Source organism: Onychostoma macrolepis, chromosome 06 (assembly GCF_012432095.1).
Source record: "Onychostoma macrolepis isolate SWU-2019 chromosome 06, ASM1243209v1, whole genome shotgun sequence".
NCBI classification, from domain to species: domain Eukaryota; kingdom Metazoa; phylum Chordata; class Actinopteri; order Cypriniformes; family Cyprinidae; genus Onychostoma; species Onychostoma macrolepis.
Window position 1 is genome coordinate 2,267,969 of NC_081160.1, and position 21,540 is coordinate 2,289,508.

Here is a 21,540-nt window from a genome sequence, read left to right on the forward strand (position 1 = left end):
CATGATAATTTGTATGTATTTTATGTAAAATGTGGTTCTATAAAACGTACATTTACTTACATTTTTACAGTCACTAAAACGTACAATACTGACATATTTACAGCATCTAAACTTACAAATACTTACGTATTTTCAGAATTTAAACGTTCAAAACTGACGTATTGACGACATCTAAAAATGAATCCTTATGAATATTGAAATCGCGGCATTAATTTTATTATTAGTTGTTTTTAGTCGTCATATCAATTACCTTGTTTTCAAACGTTTACTCGTTTACTTAATATGAAATGATAACATTTCGTTCTGTTCTGTGTGATTTCTGCCAGCTTGTTTCAAGAATAGGCCTACATAATGTTAAACAAGACTTCACTTTAAACCCTCAAAATTAATAACATTTCTGCAATCGTTTAACCTTTACTTGTCATGTAATGTTTACTTTGTTTGCCATGGGACACAAAAAGCGTTTTCTCCGACATGCTGTGACTGACAATCAGTGATGGGAATAACGGCGTTACTAACGGCGTTATTTTTTTCAGTAACGAGTAATCAAACGAATTACTATTTCCCCCGTTACAACGCCGTTACCGTTACTGACAATAAAATGTGGCATTACTATATTATATTATTAGAATTTAATTTTTCAGTTCATCTGAAAGGATGCGCAGTGTAGCTGTATTTGACGTACCATAAACTCAAGTGTGAAGGCGCACGGCGCTTTCTCTCACATACAAGCACGCAAAGAAAGATACAGAGCAAGAGAGTCTTTCATAACATGCAGAAGTGATGCGCTACATGTAAACGATATTCTTTGTGTATTTTCCTGTCAAAATAACGGAGATTCTTTGGAATTCTTCAGCTTTTAAGAACTGCCGGTTTCTCTGGTAGTGGGCAGAACTAATGCGCAAACGACAATCTCATTGGCTGGCGCTCACCTATTATCGTCCCTGTTTTGATTTCAGCAAATCAATTCGAGCGAACGCAGACAACGTGATTAATATTCATGAACCCAGCAGCTCATTAATCCTTAGCACGTTTTATATTGATGACAAATATGCATTCATACTTGGTTATTCTAATTACTAAAGTTCTATCATCATATAATATTAAATTATCATAACATTATATTATAATGCTTGACTGACTGATACTAAGTGTCAGTAGATAAATACTGTAGATTAATGTACAATGTTTTATAATAATAATTTATTCTTTTTAGTGTCCATTTCATTAATTTAACATATTTAATATTGGGGGCATCCAAAGGTATTTGACATTTGAACATTTTTTTTTTTAAAGTAACGCAATAGTTACTTTCCCTGGTAATTAGTTACTTTTATAATGATGTAACTCAGTTACTAACTCAGTTACTATTTGTGAGAAGTAACTAGTAACTATAACTAATTACTTTTTTAGAGTGGCCTTTTATTGTGGCCAGCCTAAGGCACACCTGTGCAATAATCATGCCGTTTAATCAGCATCTTGATATGCCACACCTGTGAGGTGGATGGAGTATCTCGGCAAAGGAGAAGTGCTCACTAACACAGATTTAGACAGATTTGTGAACAATATTTGAGATAAATAGGCCTTTTATGTACATAGAAAAAGTCTTAGATCTTTGAGTTCAGCTCATGAAAAATGGGGGCAAAAACAAAAGTGTTGCGTTTATCATTTTGTTCAGTGTAATTACGAAATGAAACCATTTTATTTGTGCGCTGTAATCCAGATCTTCAGAATCCATGCGACTGCGAGGAACAGACACAAATCCAAGCCTTTATTCGGCGATCATCATCTCCATCCCGAGCAGCAAGTCCAGCGACTGTAAACAAAGCCTGCGTTGACTGAAGCGTTTGTTATAAATTCAAATGTTGCCGCTTCAAACGACAGGTTTTACTGCAGGAAAATCGAATGCTCATTGGCTCTCGCCTGCATTCGTCACAGATTGCGACATGCCGTGTTTCTGGTGAGGTGTGTGTTTGAAAGGTGTGAGCACGCGCACGCCTTAACGAGTTCACTGAGAGCGAGAGGGTCAGGAAAATAATCTGTATAATATTTTCAGCGATTAACAACATCAATTCTACTCTGCACCTCACACAAACCTACTGTATTCCACCAGAGAGGACTGCGGCTGCAACGCATCGTCATTTGGATTACTTTTGGTAGTGCTTTTGACATTTTTGCAATAAATAAACGATTGTAATTGCATTTTTCTGTCTGTCATGTTTTTCTTATACTGTACAGAAATAGCCATGTTTAGGTTTAGATGTAGGAGTGGGATTAGCGTCTATTACATTTTTTTAATGCTATATTGTTACTAAAATTGTTATTTTCCTGCATGTTTCGGTCAATTGCGTATTATATCCTTTTATATTCGCTATAAAATGGGTAGGTTAAGGTTTGGGGGTAGGTTAAGGGGTCTAAAATCTAAATTGCTTATTAATAAAATGATAAAAATGCATATTCACTGTAAAATGGGTAGGTTTAGGGGTAGGTTAAGGGGTCTAAAATCTAAATCGCTTATTGATAAAATGATAAAAATGCATTGGTACGAATATCTTAATGATATAAAAGATACGTAAATATTTGTACGTTTTTTTAGCTAAAAATACGTATCAATTTGTACGTTTTAAACGTTGAAATACGTCTAAATTGTACGTTTTAGCATCAATAAAAACATGCATAAATGTATGTTTTGTGCTTGTAAATGTTACGTATTAATACCTACGTATGAACATGAGACCAGACTGGACACATGGAGTGACACAGTAATACTGAATGAGGCCACAGGTGTGCATTATTTTACAACAGCTTCAAATGCAGCTCAGACAATCACCAATTAAGAAACAAAACTATCAGTTTTATAAAACATAATTCCATTGAATAACTTGGGTGATGAAACCTTATGTGTATCAAATCAACATATAAAATACATCTGATTCTCAAACCTCAGTTTCTCCAGTTGACAGTTTGGGCTCTTCAGTCCATCAGAGAGATGCTTCACTCCTGAATCCAGCAGGTCATTGCCACTCATGTCCAGCTCTATCATGGGTGAGTTTGGTATCTGCAGTGCCAAAGTCACAGTTTCACAGCAAGTCTCATCGAGATCACAAAATAAGAGTCTGCAAAAACAGCATATTTGTCCACAGCATATTTTAGTGTTTATTTTGTATGAACCATGTTGTTTCTAAATATTCGAAGCACTTTACAATAAGGTTCTGTTAATATTAGTTAATGCATTAGTTAACATACAATGAACTAACAATGAACAACACATCTATTCAGCATTAATTAATCATTGCTAATGTTAACCTATGCATACACTAATTTGTTAGTTCATGTTAACTAATGCATTAACTAACTATGAACAATGCCACTGTTCAGGATTAGTTAATTTACAGATATACTAGTGCATCTCTTCATATTAATCTTAATTAGTTAATGCTAGTTAATGTATTAGTTAACATAAACTAACAATGAACAACACATCTGTTCAGCATTACTTAATCTTTGTTAATGTTAATTTATGCATATAGAAACAGTTAATGTATTAGTGGTAACACTTTAGATTAGGGAACCCATTCATTTTTAACTAAGAGTGTACACACAATAAACTACTGTATATAGTCAGTAAGGTAGTTGTTAAGTTTAGATGTGGGGTCAGGTTAAGGGATGTAGAATATGGTCATGCAGAATAAAGACATCCAATATGCTAGTAATATGCATGCTAATAAGAAACTAGTTAAATAAATACATATTTTAATCTCCAAAATCAGTAAAAGTGAGAGACTTCAGACTGCATTTTACACTGAAATTGATTTTTAGAGCTAAAAACTCAAACAAATGTCAGCAAGTTACTCACACTGCTTTTCTGCAGCATCTCACAGCTGGGAGGAGTCTCCTGGGGTGTCCCTGTAAGCTGTACTGAAATAGGTTGAACTCATCCAGCACCTCCTCTGACATCAGCAGAACGTAGGCCAGCAGTGAACACATGGAAGGTGAGAGAATGTTCTCAAGTGTTCTGAGGTTCTTTTGGATTTGCATATATAATGTATGGTCATTGAGCTCCAGTAAACAGTAAAACAGGTTTACTGAGGTTTCAGGTGAGATGTCTTGTTGTAATAATTCTCTTACGTGCTCAGTTGTTTTTATAATGCTGTCTTTGCTGTCTTCAGTATGTGAGAGCAGGCCTTTGAGCAGTTTCTGACTGGATTCCAGTGAAATGCCCATCAGAAACCGCAAAAAGAGGTCTAAATGTCCTTTCTGACTTTGCATTGCTTTCTTGACAGCCTTATTTAGCAAATCATGCATCTGAATATTTTTCTGTATTTTATGTCTTTTAGACTTACGGAGAAACAAACGTTTGTGCCAGACTCTGTTTTGCGTTTCTTCAAAGAAAAACTGAAGCTCCTCTATGTTCTTATCCAGGAAGCAGAGGAAGACATGCACTGCAGCGAGGAACTCTTGGACACTCAGATGTACGAAGCAGAAGACCTTCATCTCATGAAGTCCAGCTTCTTGCTGAAAGATCTCAGTAAGCATTCCCGTGGACTCAAAGTCTTCACTCAAATTAATACCACATGCTTTCAGATCTTCCTCGTAGAACACTATATTTTCCTTCTTTAGTTGTTCAAATGCTAGCTTAGCTAACTTTAAAATCATTGTTTTATTGGAATCTAAGAGCTTAGTACGTTCTCTCTCTGTTTTTCTGTCATGCTTCTGGCTCTTCATGTTCATCTGTATCAGAAGGAAGTGGATGTACATTTCAGTGAGTGTTGTGTTGATGGTCTCTGCATTATTCCCAATTAGGATGTCCTGAAGAACAGTGGCTGTGATCCAACAGAAAACAGGAATGTAGCACATGATGTAGAGACTGCGAGATTTCTTAATGTGTGAGATGATTCTGGAGGCCTGAGTCTCATCTTTGATTCTCTTTCTGAAGTACTCCTCCTTCTGCTGGTCAGTGAATCCTCGCACCTCTGTGAACAACCCGACATACTCAGGAGGAATCTGATTGGCTGCTGCTGGTCGTGATGTCACCCAGACGAGCGCTGATGGAAGCAGAGTCCCATTCACCAGACTTGTAAACAGTTCATCCACAGATGATCGCTCCTTAACACTCGTCGCCATTCCACTGTCAAAATCCAGAGTCAGTCGACTCTCATCCAGTCCATCAAAGACAAACGCAAGCTTACAACTATATATCTTATTTATCCTTGTTGTTTCCAGGTCCTTCAGCTCAGGATTAAATCTTTGTAGAAACTGATGCAGACAGATCTCTCTGTCTTTAATGCAGTTAATCTTTCGGAATGGAAGCAGAAACACACACTCTATATCTTCATTGGCTTTTCCTTCTGCCCAGTCCAAAATGAACTTGTGCACTGAAATGGTTTTTCCAATGCCAGCAATGCCTTTGGTCAGTACAAACTTTTTCTTCTTATTTTTGTTCAGACTAAATACATCATTGTATTTGATTGGCCTGTCCTGTGATTTACAGATTTTGAAAGCATTATCAATCTGCTGAAACTCATGTTCATTATTAACTTCTTTAATATCCCCCTGCGTAATAAAGAGTTCTGTGTAAATATCCTTGAGATGTACTTCCTTTTCCTTTTTATTATCAAAAATGTGTTCTACTTTCTCCTTCATGTTCATTTTGTGAGTTTTCAAGAATTCTTGCAGCCAGAAATCATCTGTTATGAAAAAAAAAAAAATTATATATATATATACAGTATATATAAACACGAAAAGGTGGGAACAAACAACACTAGAAAATTAATTATTTTCATATTGGCATGATTATCAAATCAACTGTTGCAGACATATGGTATTTAAATTCATAGTACTGAAAGCAATTATATTTTGTACTGAGATCAATGTACATCACACATGATAAAATGTTTTCTGATCCCACTGTAGGACATGTGTATGGTTAATTAACCTTGTTTTCTTGTGTGTTTCTCAGCCGCTTCTAATGATTTTTGCACTGTGAAGAGGAAAAAAAGAAAAGAATGAGAGCTCTGCACCATGGTTTCCACACTACATTAAGCAGCACTACTGTCAACAACACTGATAATAATCAGAAATGTTTCGTGAGCAACAAATCAGCATATCAGAATGATTTCTGAATGACAATATGACACTGAAGACTTGAGTAATGATGCTGACAATTCAGCTGTGAACATTTTACCATCACATGAACATAATTAATGATATTCAAATAGAAAAGATTTATTTAAAATTCTAATATTTTACAATATTTTAACTACTTTTACTAAAATAAATTCTGCCTTGAAAATACTTTCAAAAAAATATTTTCTAATCGTTTTTAATCAATCTATGCTGCCTTTCATTTTCTGTGCTATATTACCTTCTGTGTACTTGTTCTGTAACTCTTCAGCCAGGTGGTTCTGGTTTATCCTACTCAGGATGTTCAGGGTGATCTTCACAGCTTCTTCTGGTCCATAACTGTCCACCATCATATCCACTATGTCAGTGGCATCAGCATTCTGCAGTTTTCCAGCTCCAATGCGCTTATCTTGTTTCAAGAGACTCCTAAATCTCTTCAGATCGCCTTGTTCCAGGTCATCTAGAGTTTTATAAAGTAGCTCTGATACAGATGCCATCGTCCTTCATAGACTATTGGACTAAAGGAAAAGGAAAAAGTCTTTAAATATTTGCATTTTTATAGCAGTGCACAATGTGCATAATGAAATTACACTGCAATCGGTTTAACTACTATGAAACACTTCTTAAACATTTTAGTGCAAAAAAAAAAAAGTTTGAGTTGTTATTCAGTTTAAGATTCTGTGCTCATTAGTATATAATTTCAGTTTTGTCTGAAGTAGTAATTTCACATTTAGTGTCATCTTGGAAAACATCAGACCAGACTAGAATAAAAAGAAAAATGTCACATTGAAAATACTAAATGTTACAATAGTGATTGTGAATAATACTAATTCATACTAAAGATTATGGGTAATGGAAAAATAGTTGAACATTTTTCCAGTAACCTGTTATTTCAGTACTGTACTATCTGACAACAGATGCTTGGTCTCTCATACCAGACACACACACACACACACACACACACACACACACACACACAGTGTTTCCAAGTTTTATGGGTTCATTCCATAGGTGCAATGGTTGCAGTGAAAATGTAATCTTATCTCAAATATAACAAACAATGAAGGTCTACAACACCACAACCTGCACAGTCTTCATTTTTGTTTTTATGTTTTTTGATATTTGGTTACCCTTACTGCCAATCAATCAATCAATCAATCAATCAATTTAATGTTGAATCAGTCTGTGAATTCATGAGTAGAGACTAGGAGGTAAATTAATTTTGAGAAACGGAGCTTTTTAATTGCTTTGGTCTTATACTACCATTGTTTGACAGACATGAAACTGAGGCTGTGAGGGATACTATAGAAGCAGGGGCGGTTCTGGGGGTGCCCCCCTGTCAACAAGCTTGGCCCCACCTTTGCCCCCCCTAAATTTGGAATCATATCACAGCAAACAATTTGTAGTGAAATGCCAGTTTGTAAACTATATATAAAAAAGAAAAACAAACATCACCAGCAGCTAAATTCAAATCTGCGTTCGCTGGCTGGCACAGAGCCAGAGGCAGACGCGTTTTTAAAGCACTGCGCATTATAACCAATCACATACGATTCTGTTGAGCTTATGAATGCAAGGACCAATCAGAGGTGTTCAGATGAGTCATCGCTGAAACACACTGTTTCGTCACCGCGCGCGCACGCTGACTGAATTGTCTGACTAATTCTCTCATAAGAAACAACAAAGTGAAGATGTACGAATTGTAAGTAGTAAGATATTAAATTTCACAGTGTAAACAGCTTTAGAGATTATTATGAGAGTGCTTGAACTCGCTGGACTGAAGTGAAAATGTTCTTTTTTTGTGCAATGAAAGTTTTATGCTAATTAGTAACTTACAATGTTTTTTTTAAATTCACATTCAGTTGTATTAAAAGTATCTTATGGTATGACACCCATATCTGGTACTTAAGTAAAAAGACGGACTTTTATGCATAGTTAATAGATTACAGTATTAGGCTACTTTGCCCATCGCCCATTATAGATCAACTAACATATAGTAGCTAATCTATAAAGGTGCAAAATGCATTTACTTACACATATTTGAGAATCGAGATATTTCATAATATATTTTGGGGATTTATCGAATTAAAAAAAAAAAAAATGAATAAAACAAAAAACAAAACAATAGACACCATTACAAAATTAGTAATGGTTTTACTGGTTATTGTCACGAATCCGGTCTATGAACTTCCGTTCACTCACCAACAGAGGTCACTCGCTCACCACATTGACTCTCACAGCACACATCACACTGGACTCAATTTCCCATCATCCATTGCACTGATTGCACACACAGCTGATTGCACTGATCACACACCCTACTTAAGCCATGGACTTTCTCTCCCTCACTGCCGAGTATTGTATGCATTTATCACTGTTCTAGTTGTTAGCTACTCTACAGAGCCCTGTTAGTTTCCTAGTCTTGCCTTGTCTTGCCTGTTTCGGATTGCGTTTTCCCCTGCCTGGACTATTGCTTATGTTTTGGATTACCTCTCTTGTCTAGCCCCTTTGGAGACTGTTCGCCGATCGTCGACCCACGCTTGTCCTAGGATTACTCTTTGTCTTGTCCCTGCCATACCTGTTTGCCATTGTTTCGACCCTGCCTGTATTTATGACCATGCCTTTAAATAAAAGCTTGCACATGGATCCGCATGTCTCACGTCTTGCCAGCCCCGTTACAGATATAATGGGACTTGTATTGGTTTTACTGGAAACTGTAATGGACCCTGTTGGTATCTACTGGTAATTGGTCACCTTCTATTGGTGGCTTGTTAAAACCAATAAATCCTAATGGAATAGGTCCCAAAAGACACTACAGAAAACCATTTTCTAATGGTTAAAAGTTGATGGTTTGTAATGATTTTTGTAGTGGAAACCATTAAAATTTTCTGTGATGGTTATATTTTATATTATTTTTTCTCAGTAGGGACATAAGCCTATATCAGTTATACAGTGGTATACAGTGGTATAACCCTTCACTCGTGCCCCCTCAAAAATAATGATTACATGACGCCCCTGACACTACGATACAAAATGATTTGTCATATAAATGAAACCTGATGAAACATTAATTTGAGTTGAAATTGTTATAGATTACTTCTAGAGATTGCAGTGATACATGACATGGTGAAAAATGACTGAATGAATATTACTAGTAGGTTATTATGAATTTTAAAATTGTGCCCCTTAAAATCTCAAGTGGCCCCTGTCTGGCCCCCCCAGTTACTGTGGTCTAGAACCGTCCCTGTATAGAAGTACAGTGTTCAGTGGATTATACTGTTGTTTAACAACATGCCAATTATTCAGCTCAAAAGCTATATAAAACAGTTTTGAATGTTATGAGTTTAGTAAATGACTATAAGCTTTATACAGAGGGTGCCACATGTTAAGACAAACACAGCCACGTAAAATAATAATAATAAAAAAGGTATATTCGTTGTGGTGCATGGATCTTCTGTGATTACTGGAAACTTAATACTTAACTGTAGGTCAGTAAATGAAACCATTTACCATTTAATCAAACATGATTTAATATGTTTGATTAATAACTTGCTTTCCTCAGTAATTTAAAATGGAAACACTCATGTTACGTTTCTTGTGTGAAAAAACAAAAGTGCAAATGCTTGTGTGAAGAATCACTTCTTCCTGATTGCCATGTCAGACTTTTACAATGAATTCAGTGAAAAATTCTCAAGAGCTGTGTTGACAATAATAAAGCTGTATCAGATTGATTATTTTGAGATAACACAAAGAGAGTACCTGAACTACTTGAAATTGTGAAATTTAAAGGCTGAACAAGTCAGATTGCCTTTTTCCAGGTATCCTAAAGCAGCTTTAAAGCAGATGCCATTGTCCTGCATGGATTGTTGGAGAAGAAAAGGATAAAGTTTTCAAAAAGTTTTATTGCTGGGATCCATGAAGACAAACACACGCATAAAGAAATGACACTGATTAACCATTTTCAAATTTTTAAGGGCTAATAAAAAAAAAAAAAAAAAAAAAAAAGATTCTTCAGGTTGTTCTTCAATTTAGGATTATACTGTTTTGGTTTGAAAGATTCAGCTCAATGCTGGTGATGTGAGACTGAGTTTTCTAACTTTGTGCTTTATGGACCTGCCCTTAATATGTTATAATAGAGTGAAATAAGCACAAATGTCAGGGTGGCAAAACATCTCTAATGCCGTAAAATGCCTCAGGCTCCTGACGGTTAAAATACAAGAAATTTGGGCCATAAATTGATTACAATCCAGATGTATGAGGAAACGTTTTAACATTTTGTCACATGTAATGTCTTGGCTTGTCTCTCACATTTCAGACCAGAAAAAAATAGAAAAATATATAAGTTTTACTGATAGATAAACACTGAATCTAAAAAGTCTGAAAAACAACAAATAATAAAGGTCTACAGTACATTCCACCACCCCCCAGATCTTAAGAGATTTATTGTAAACCTTTGATTTAAGCTTTTACATTTCTGCTCTCTTATGTATAAATGCACATTATCAAAATGAATCAGTAAAATGAAAGGATGAAATGTTGAATTAGTAACAAATTATATACTAACTTACCTTGAATAATGACAATATTTGGTGATGTATCTTCCTCCTCCTCTGAAGTGATAGCTTGTTCAACAGAAGCACTGCATTTCCTTTAACTTCTGCTTTCACTTTAAAAAAAAAAAGGGTGTGTCTTTGCAGAACTTCCTTAAGAAAACCACTTAAGAAAAACTCTCTCATGATTCAAAAGAAACAATGAAACCGTTTTCGATTAAACAGTGAGGAGAGAATTAAAGCTATTTAAGCAAACACACACGTTTTGTATTTTCTTTATCTTCCAGAGATTTTCCACTGACTTCTATTTTTTTAAAATACTGAGCTAACATTCCTAAAACTGTGTTTTCATAGTAATCAAAGCATTATTTAGTATGTTCATTAATCATGGAGACCTGTATACACACAGACTCTGTGTGGGTTACTCAGATCAGGTTCATCGTTCAGTTATTTAAAATGTAAACACTTTCTAAAATCCCGTACACAGACAACAGAAGAGTCCAAAAGAGACAGGTGGATAAACAGAGCCAGAAACACTAATTATCTTGATATTCCATGTAACCTTCTCATTGATAGAATAATTCACCTAAAAGTATTATTGGTCACACTTTAAATTAAGTGGCCTTAACTACTATGTACTTGCATCAAAAAAATAAGTACAATGTACTTATTGTGTTCATATTGTATTGCAAAACACTTCTGCTGCTATTGAGGGGGATACAGGTAAGGTTAGGGACAGGTTTGGTAGTATGGGTAGGTTTAAGGGTGAGTTAAGGTGTAAGGGATGGGTCAACAGTGTAATTAAAAATGTAATTACAGAAATTAATTACAGATGTAGTTACATATAGGTATTTTGAAAAATATAAGTACAATGTAAAAACATGTACACAATAAGTGCATTGTACCAAATGATTAATTCAAATATAAGTACACAGTAGTTAAGGCCACCTAATATAAAGTGGGACCGTATTATTTAAAATAATATTCACTTACACTTACGTTTCTTGTGTGGAACACAAATATTAGTGTGTAGAGATTCGCTTCTAGTTGCCATGTCAGATATTTAGTGAACGACGTCTAATACACAAAACTATTTACACCTATGTTTAGTTTCAGAGCTGTTTTCATGCTCAGATCACTAATAAAGTTATACCAATTGACTTGAAACACTTGAACAGTTTTGAAAATATGCAATAAGTGATGGTAAGGATAAAAACAAATTTAAGGTGTTAATGGTAGAAGTGAGACAGCTGTATATCAATATAGTTTATATTAAAATCTGGATGGGGACCAGCAAAGAGCTCATTATTCATCAGCCTGTTTGAACACCTGCTCCAGAAAACATGGCATGGATGGAAATGCATATTAATTCACATTAGCCATGTAAACTTATGGTAGATTTGCATCTTTCTAGTATCCATATTTAGACTCGCATACGGGATAAGTGTATGAGTGTATTAGCATTCACACATACACACTGTACCAATGACAGCCTAAGTGTTACAGTCACAATATTTGACTGTAAGACACCTAATTATCCAAAAATATCTTAATTCACATAGCTCAATCAAGCTTCTGTAAGCTCTGGCCCTTGTTTGTCTTGTACTGGAAACAGGTGGACTACCCACAAGCCCTTGGGGTGTCTCTCTCATCTGGCTGCTGTGGGAACAGCTTGCGGGTCCAGTGGGGAAACAGCTTGCAGATGAGTTGGCCAAATGTATTAACGGGTTTTGTATTTAGCATCAGCTCTCTGTTTGGTCTTATGCTTCATGTCCACTGAGTTCATTCCTGTTAAAGAGAAATTTTCTAACTTACAGCAGCATGAATATGGCATGTAGGAACTGTCCTGTGCAGGCGTTGGTTAAGATCGCACTGGTCACAGGACTCTCCCATTAACCTGGATGTCTTCAGGTCACCATTACCTGATTAACCCTGCATTTCATTACCATATCAAAGCTAATGGACGCTTAAATGATATGATCCAGCTTTTCACGTTTCATCAGTAATGCACTGTTTTACATTTATTTATGCATTTGGCAAAGGCTTTGGTAACACTTTATTTTAAGGGCCAATTCTAACTATTAGTGAATAGTGAATACGTGTTCCCTATTCTAATGTGTTACCAATGCTTTTATCCAAAATGACCTGAATTGCATTTAAACTACAGATTTGTTCAGTTCTACATTTACCGCAGCAAATTTTGTAAGGTCACCTAAAAAGTGCATAAAACCTCAGTCTGGCATGATTTACAGATTCCTTCCACCCAAATTCATCTGCTTCTCCATATTTACCAACTCCAAACATTTGAACGGTAACGTATCATGTTTTCCACAAAATTAGAAAACAGCACAACGGTTTTCAACATCGATAATAATCAGAAATGTTTCTTGAGCAGCAAATCAGCATATTACACCATGTCTACACTGTCGCATCCAGTGTAGACACAGTGTTAGAATGATTTCTGAAAGAACCATGTGACACTGAAGACTGGAGTAATGATGCTGAAAATTCAGCTTTGATCAGGAATAAATTACACTTTGATATATATAGCAAACAGTTATTTTAAATTGTAATAATCTCACAATATTACTGTTTTATTTTTGATCAAATAAATGCAGCCTAAGTGAGCAGAAGAGACTTCTCTAAAAACAAATCATGATTCTAAACATATGACTGGTACTGTATACTGTATAAGACGTGACTCAGAATAAATCTAATGGTTTTTCTATTGGTTTTGTGTTTCTGAATACACTCATGAAGGTCCCTGCTAATTAGCAGCAGCTTTATAAGAACTCACTCTAGTTATGGTGAGACTGGCATTGAATGGTTATGGCTGGCACGCTGTGACACTGCTTGGCAAGGACCTTCATCACTGGCACAGTCTGGTGTAGATCTGGCTTCAGATGTAGAGGCTGGCATACTGTCAGATGGCAAAGTTTGGCAGGGCACAGCAGAGGCTGGCATGTATAAACAAGGCTTGGCATGACATGTGCCTGCGCTCTGTGCCACCCAAACCATAAAGAAGTTTAATTAGAGGACTAATGCCCACTTCTGGGGGCGGCACAGTGGGCAGCTTGCACAGACTGGCAAAAGCACACTGGGGAGCAGACCTGGACATGACTGAGAGGAATGAACACACACACACACACACACACACACACAAACCAGTGAACCAAAAAATAATCATAATTTAAAAATCACATATTAAAACCATGGAAGCAGAGTTACAAATCATTGCACACCTCTGTTTTGTGCTTGCCCTCTCTCTTTCCCTAAGCATATTTGTCCTTCGCTTGCTACAGGATTTATTAGTATCTACATGTTAAAGGGAAATCAATTTAAGACCTGTTTGGACTTATAAAATGCATAAGTGCCCAAAAAAAGGCCAGCAGGCCAAAGTAGGGCCATGACAACCTTTAATTTGGCCCACCATGCCATGTCACAAGATGGTGAAGAAATGGGCAAAAAACATGCCATCAAAGCATATCTTCATTTCTAATTCATCTTTGTTTAAATTTGGGTATTGTTATTTTTGCATTTTTTTTATGTAGATTTGTGACCTGTCCTGGCAAAATGAGTCACAATGAGCAAATTTTCCAAAATGAGTGTTTTTTATTTTCCATTAAAATACCTTCAAAATTATATATGATTTGTTGGAATCGAACGAAAAATTACTGAGCTACACCTGTTTGAAGTCGATGCAGTCAGCAAAAGTAAATTCTGAGAAAAACCCAATTAAAGTTTTCTGAAGATTCCAAAGCAAAATCACCTTGCAACGTTGCATCTTTTCCTTCAATTCTTTTCTTAAATGATCATTACTATATTAATAATCACAATATAGCTATTTTTTATTTTATCTTTGTTATAAATAAGAACAGATGCAAAAAAAAAAAAAAAAAAACAGTAGAACAAATATAAGAAAGAAACAGTGCATTCCTTTTTTTACATCTAAACAAAAGCAATCAAGAAAAACAAATAATTAAATGTAAAAATCACTTTAGTGTGTTCATTACAAATAAACGGATTATTAAAACTACAAAAGCAGTTCAATAAAGAGCAGCAATCTTTTCTTTTATTGTTAGATTAACATCACGGCCTATATACAGACTACAGGGGTTTGATATAATGTTACACATGCTGTTACACAGCTGTTTTTCCCCAACAGTTCCCCAATCGTTCACTTAAGACATAACATATTATGTTTGCGTGAAGAGCCTACTTAAAGCTGCAGTCCACAAGTTTTGCCTCTTTGTCGCCATCTCTGTTTGAAAACATGGAATTGCAGCTGCTTGCGGAATTATCTTCCTTGCATGGGCTGTGCTCCGGCACGGCTTCAGCGCGGATTAATCTAATGTTTTGAGGTGAATGTGTGGCTGTCAGTCACCGCACCGGTGTGGATATTTACTGTACTTCGCAATCACAGATTCTAGTCTACGTCTTGGAATTTATGACCCAAATAAGAATTTTCACCGTATATTGCCATCTGAACAAGTAAGTAACATGTCTGCCACATTTGTTCTGACCAACTGAGGAAAAAAAAAACATTACAATAAATCGCGCTACCAATGGTGATTAAATCTGGTGGTTAGCTCATATCACATCAAACCATGCAAATTGTTATTTTTTGTTATGCGTTTTTCTCAAATTATTAATGTTTACAACATCAGCATTGTGTGACTATGAGTATAGTGTGTATTAACATGTAGATTTAAATTTCTGTACAGTCTAATCTAATTGTCATGCCATTCGAATTTCATATTAATAAATTATTTTAACCCAAAAAGCAAATTATGCTCCCTTCGAACTGGTTTTCTTTAAAATACAAATCTTGTGTAATCCCAGGCTATCTGTAATCAGAAGAACAGTGAGGAAATATATACAGTGAGGAAAATAAGTATTTGAACACCCTGCTATTTTGCAAGTTCTCCCACTTGGAAATCATGGAGGGGTCTGAAATTGTCATCGTAGGTGCATGTCCACTGAGAGACATAATCTAAAAAAAAATCCAGAAATCACAATGTATGATTTTTAACTATTTATTTGTATGATACAGCTGCAAATAAGTATTTGAACACCTGAGAAAATCAATGTTAATATTTGGTACAGTAGCCTTTGTTTGCAATTACAGAGGTCAAACGTTTCCTGTAGTTTTTCACCAGGTTTGCACACACTGCAGGAGGGATTTTGGCCCACTCCTCCACACAGATCTTCTCTAGATCAGTCAGGTTTCTGGCCTGTCGCTGAGAAACACGGAGTTTGAGCTCCTCCAAAGATTCTCTATTGGGTTTAGGTCTGGAGACTGGCTAGGCCACGCCAGAACCTTGATATGCTTCTTACAGAGCCACTCCTTGGTTATCCTGGCTGTGTGCTTGGTCATTGTCATGTTGGAAGACCCAGCCTCGACCCATCTTCAATGCTCTAAGGGAAGGAGGTTGTTCCCCAAAATCTCGCAATACATGGCCCCGGTCATCCTCTCCTTAATACAGTGCAGTCGCCCTGTCCCATGTGCAGAAAAACACCCCAAAGCATGATGCTACCACCCCATGCTTCACAGTAGGGATGGTGTTCTTGGGATGGTACTCATCATTCTTCTTCCTCCAAACACGTTTAGTGGAATTATGACCAAAAGTTCTATTTTGGTCTCATCTGACCACATGACTTTCTCCCATGACTCCTCTGGATCATCCAAATAGTCATTGGCAAACTTAAGTCGGGCCTGGACATGTGCTGGTTTAAGCAGGGGAACCTTCCGTGCCATGCATGATTTCAAACCATGGCGTCTTAGTGTATTACCAACAGTAACCTTGGAAGCGGTGGTCCCAGCTCTTTTCAGGTCATTGACCAGCTCCTCCCGTGTAGTTCTGGGCTGATTTCTCACCTTTCTTAGGATCATTGAGACCCCACGAGGTGAGATCTTGCATGGAGCCCCAGTCCGAGGGAGATTGACAGTCATGTTTAGCTTCTTCCATTTTCTAATGATTGCTCCAACAGTGGACCTTTTTCACCAAGCTGCTTGGCAATTTCCCGTAGCCCTTTCCAGCCTTGTGGAGGTGTACAATTTTGTCTCTAGTGTCTTTGGACAGCTCTTTGGTCTTGGCCATGTTAGTAGTTGGATTCTTACTGATTGTATGGGGTGGACAGGTGTCTTTATGCAGCTAACGACCTCAAACAGGTGCATCTAATTTAGGATAATAAATGGAGTGGAGGTGGACATTTTATAGGCAGACTAACAGGTCTTTGAGGGTCAGAATTCTAGCTGATAGACAGGTGTTCAAATACTTATTTGCAGCTGTATCATACAAATAAATAGTTAAAAAAATCATACATTGTGATTTCTGGATTTTTTGTTTTAGATTATGTCTCTCACAGTGGACATGCACCTACGATGACAATTTCAGACCCCTCCATGATTTCTAAGTGGGAGAACTTGCAATATAGCAGGGTGTTCAAATACTTATTTTCCTCACTGTATATGCAACATTTCATTCCATGGCCCTCAATCAAGTTGATTTTTTTGGCTCTTCGTGGTAAAAAAATTTGGGCACCCCTGTGTTAATGTACATTTGACAAATTAACACCTAGATTTTAACAGGGAAATATACACCATAATAATGCAATTAGTTGAACAGCAGGTAATTTAAGTAAGCACTGAGGAAGGTCATGCTCTGGATGCGTGAATCACAATCTATTGAAATAATTAAGACTTACATATGTGACATGACTAATTATAGCTGATTGAGTTAAGGATCACACCTGATGCTGCTACTAATGCATCTGAGCAGCAGACTCTTCTTAATGATTTCATTTTCTTCTTAAAGCTCATTAAAATTACATTTGAAGGAACTCATGATGACCATTAAAAGACACTGTTGTAAAACTCCAGTTACTATAAAGATCCACAGAGTTCTATATTATCACTCTCATATAGACAAACAGGCAGCGATGATCACACTGAAATCATAATCACCTGTGTGCGGCTCAGGATTTCAGCTCTATTTCCAAAGGACCAGACGGTGTTATCTGGGAACCGCAGATTCTCAGCTTTCCTCACTCAATTCCATATGGATACGCTTCAATATGCATCCAAAGCCTTTCCATCAAGACAGTGATGAAGAGACGCAGATATTAAATGAAAAGGAGTGTGATTGTTGAAGAGATAATAGAGAGAATGAAGAAAAGAAATCAGGCTGATACGCTACATAAAACAGATAACAAACACGGTTGTGGAAAATGTAGTTTGCCAAGTCACAAACTACGAAGAATTTAAAAGTAGTTAAACAACAATCAAGCTATGGAGAAATTAATTAACAACACTATAAAGTATAAAAAAAGAAGTTAACAACACTGATGTAACTTGAGGGGACAATATAAACTGTAACTATTAGGTGACATTTATTTTTGCAGAAGATTCTGCGTTTATCCAGCACAAAACAATAAGAATCTCAATTAAGGACACAACATGAATCTTAAGCAAAAATTGACTCTAAATATAATTAATAAAACAAGAAAACAATTTAAGAGCTCCAAAACATAGTACTAATTAACAGTATTTCACTACAAAACAGAAGACACACAAAGCTACACAAACAGCAAAATTGACGTTAATTCTCTCTCTCTCTCTGGTCAGTTTCTCGAGTCTCAGCACCAACTGTTCGTGATATGATGCTGTCCGGCGGTCCACACTGCATTATTGAACTGTAATGTTCTCACAGCTTCTGTTTGTGAACAGACTTTTGGCCAATAAAGCATCACATTTCATCTCAGAACTTGAAATTACTGATCATTTTTCCCCCTCTCATTTTCCACACTCTACCTGTCTCAATCTCACTAATATTACTGTCTTCCTATCTTTATATCACATCTCAGACACATTTGTTGTCATTCTCTTCACTATATTAGATGGCATATGTAGCTCAAACACTGAGGTCATGACTTCGATTCTCAGTAAATGCACAAACTGATAAAAACATTGAATGCAGTGCAAGTCACTTTGAGAAGCAGGGAACAGATTCATGAGTAACTGGGCTGGTGTCCTCTGCCAAATTGTGGACATGGTAATAAAAAATAATAATAAAGCAGCCCATGACGATACACGTTGCTGAATCTGACAGTCAGATGGGCACATGCTGTATCATCCTCAGGTCTTCAGTGAGTACTGGACTGTGAACTCTGCCCAGGGGGCAAATCAATGAGCATTTCAAAAGACGAGAGTTCAGCTGCTGTTTGGACCACTTCTGTCACTTAGAGTGACAGAGAAAAAAAATTAAGCTCGCAAAACTAAAATTGTTTTCATTTCAGGAGTGTCTCAAATGTTTTAAAAGTCAGAAATCATTGTTTTTGTACATGATCTCAAATAGAAAACAATGTACAGTACCTTGTACTCAGGTTGCGCTGCAGCAACATAATCAATGACAACACAATGAAATGGACTCAACCTGATGAAGGATCCAGTCATTGAATCTAACATGTAAATCCACCGGCAGGATCCAAGTCTTTAAAACAAGCAAAAACCATATAATCTAAAAGCAATAGGTCAAAACAATCACAGAGATCATAGGAAACATGTCTGGGAAAGAAACAATTAGGCAATTGTGAAATTATATGGGTGAAAGTTTGGTAAACAAACAGATTATAACTGGGGGTACAAGGACATCTTATGACAAATTGATAAAAGAGTTGTGAAGATAAACTTCCATACCTTGATCAATGGCGATCCCTGAAGCTGTTGTCTCCTGACTGGTGTCTGTCTGAGGGAGCAGATGTTCAGTGCAGTCTAAAGTCACTTTTAAGCACATAAGGCCATCTAATTCACTGGGGGGAAAAAACATAAATCTATTAAACTGTTGGTTAAGCTTACATAAGGAACGACATACAACTTCAATAAACTTGTCAATTTCATCAACATGAGTCCAGGATCTCATCTACAGTGTGAACATGAGGGATGGTTCATAGTCGAAACACTGTCAGGTAAATAGTGTAAGAAATACCTGCTCATTCGAATGAAGTGCTGAATATATTTGTCACATGTTTGACCTAGTTTCCTTAGTTCTCCTCATTGGTTAATTAGCTCCTCACCTGTTTCTGTTTCCCCTTTGATTACATTGATTATTTAAAGCCTGTGTTCTCCCTCCACTCTTTGTCTGCTATTAAGTTTACCATATGTGTTTTGCTACTCCTTGCTCCTGGAATTCTACTGTGGATTATTAATAAAATACTTTTTTAAAATAAATTATTAATATTAATAAAAGAATTTGTCCTATTCCTCGTCGTGCGCCTCATTAGCGGACACGTAACATTACAGAATAGCAGACTGAAACAGTGAGTAATTAAGCGGCGTTTTTATTTTTATTTTTTCTCTGTCCTCTCCCGGAATGGATTTGCCCGCCGTCCAACTCCTGTGCCTGAAGCAGACGGACCGTTCGCTGGAGGACCATACAAGGGACTTTCTAGATCTGGCGTGCCTAACCCACTTCCCGGACCGCTCGCTCTGTGTTTTTTACATCATCAGCCTGAGCGAGCAGTGTAAGGCATGCCTACCATCGAACGGTCCCAAAGAGGATTTCGCCGCTTGTGTGGAGTGGGTGCTGGAGAATAATGGACTGTTTTTCTCCGTCTGCCCTGCCGAGGACGACTCAAGCCCCACTCCCGACCCAGAGACCAGCCAGCCGTCACCCCGATCTACGGAGATACTGCCTGAGCCCACTTCAGACGGAGAGCCTGAGCCCGCTGCGACTGAGCCACTACCATCTACTGACCAAGTGCGTGAGCCGGCAACAGCATCTGTCGTCGAGGGAGTTTTGGTGGAACTCGAGGGCTTGGAGGGAAGCCCCGCACACACTCCTACGACTGAGGGTGAGCTACAACTGGTTTCTGGGAGATATGAAGAGGAACTGAAGGAAATCTTCCAGATGGACCTTATTGACTGGTGGGGAGAAATACAAACCTGTGCTCCCGATTCTCCTGTGTCTCCGCTGGTTCCGTTCAGCCCTGAATCTCCTGTGTCTCCGCTGGTTCCGTCCAGCCCTGAACCTCCTGTTCCCTCCCAGCCTCCCTCTCCCGCCTCCTCTCAAGCCAGCCAGTTCTTTGCCTCCATCTCCGCTGATGCCTGTCAGCCCCTCAGTCAGCACCTGCCATGCGCTCTGCTCCACCGCCTCGGGACTTCTAGTCTGCAGCTCCGCCCCAAACATACGGATCCCCTGTCTCCATTTCCAGCCTCCGAGTCCTTGACTACACCTTGGTCCTCCGACCCATCGGCTCCACCTCGGCTCCTAGCTCCCTCGTCTCCACCGTTGCCCGTCATCCCACCGGGCTCCCTCGTCCCTCCGGCTCCGCCTTAGTCAGTCGTCGACCATCCACCGCCTCGGGACTCCACTCCTTTGGCTTTGCCTCGTCACTCCTTCCCTCCGGCTCTGTCAGGCTCCTCCTTCCCTCCGGCTCCACCTGCATCCTCAGTCGCACCGGCTCCACCACGGTCTTCCGGATCCCCGCCTCAGTCGCCTGAGCCTTCAGCTCCGCCTTGGCCCTCCGGATCCTCAGTTCTGCCCCGTTCCACCTGGGTCTCCTTCTCCAGCAGCGCAGTCTACGTCAGTCGGCCCCCTGATGTCGTCGACCCAGTCTCCACCATGGCTCCTCCCACCGTCGACTCCGCCGTGGGCCGCCATCCTGGCTGGCCTCTGGATAACCACCTGGCTTCTCCTGCCCTGGCTCCTCCCACCCTCCACTCCCCCTTGGACTGACTTCTGTTTTTTCCACTTTCCCATTGCCTGCCCTCCTCCTGCTCCACGCCCACCTCCAGAACCCCCACACGGGGACGCGCCGTTCCGGGAGGGGGCGTTATGTCACATGTTTGACCTAGTTTCCTTAGTTCTCC

General features: G+C 38.1%; 1 protein-coding gene and 1 long non-coding RNA gene across 4 annotated transcripts in view; both read right to left on the reverse strand.

The window, feature by feature from the left end:
- The window catches only part of LOC131542998 (NACHT, LRR and PYD domains-containing protein 12-like), a 43,516-nt gene extending 32,755 nt beyond the window's left edge, over nucleotides 1-10,761 (reverse strand). The window contains exons 1-6 of one of the 2 annotated variants that reach the window (XM_058780148.1): nucleotides 10,689-10,754; nucleotides 9,880-9,974; nucleotides 6,365-6,641; nucleotides 5,936-5,980; nucleotides 3,857-5,687; nucleotides 2,943-3,116 (exon numbers count right to left, since the gene is read on the reverse strand). In XM_058780148.1, the coding sequence (XP_058636131.1) occupies nucleotides 2,943-3,116; nucleotides 3,857-5,687; nucleotides 5,936-5,980; nucleotides 6,365-6,620 (2,306 nt within the window). In that variant the 5' untranslated portion in view covers nucleotides 6,621-6,641; nucleotides 9,880-9,974; nucleotides 10,689-10,754. Of the gene's footprint in view, nucleotides 1-2,942; nucleotides 3,117-3,856; nucleotides 5,688-5,935; nucleotides 5,981-6,364; nucleotides 6,642-9,879; nucleotides 9,975-10,688 lie in introns of both variants that reach the window. The other variant, XM_058780147.1, reaches the window with a different exon arrangement.
- Nucleotides 10,762-18,105: 7,344 nt separating this feature from the next.
- On the reverse strand, nucleotides 18,106-19,643 carry LOC131542808 (uncharacterized). Of its 2 annotated transcripts, none has more exons than XR_009271786.1 (3): nucleotides 19,528-19,643; nucleotides 19,369-19,413; nucleotides 18,106-19,162 (listed from the first exon to the last, which is right to left on the reverse strand). It is a non-coding gene; the product is annotated as an uncharacterized LOC131542808 (long non-coding RNA). The 2 variants fall into 2 exon arrangements; XR_009271785.1 differs by having other exon boundaries at nucleotides 19,369-19,417; nucleotides 19,528-19,638.
- Between the last annotated feature and the right edge of the window lie 1,897 nt (nucleotides 19,644-21,540).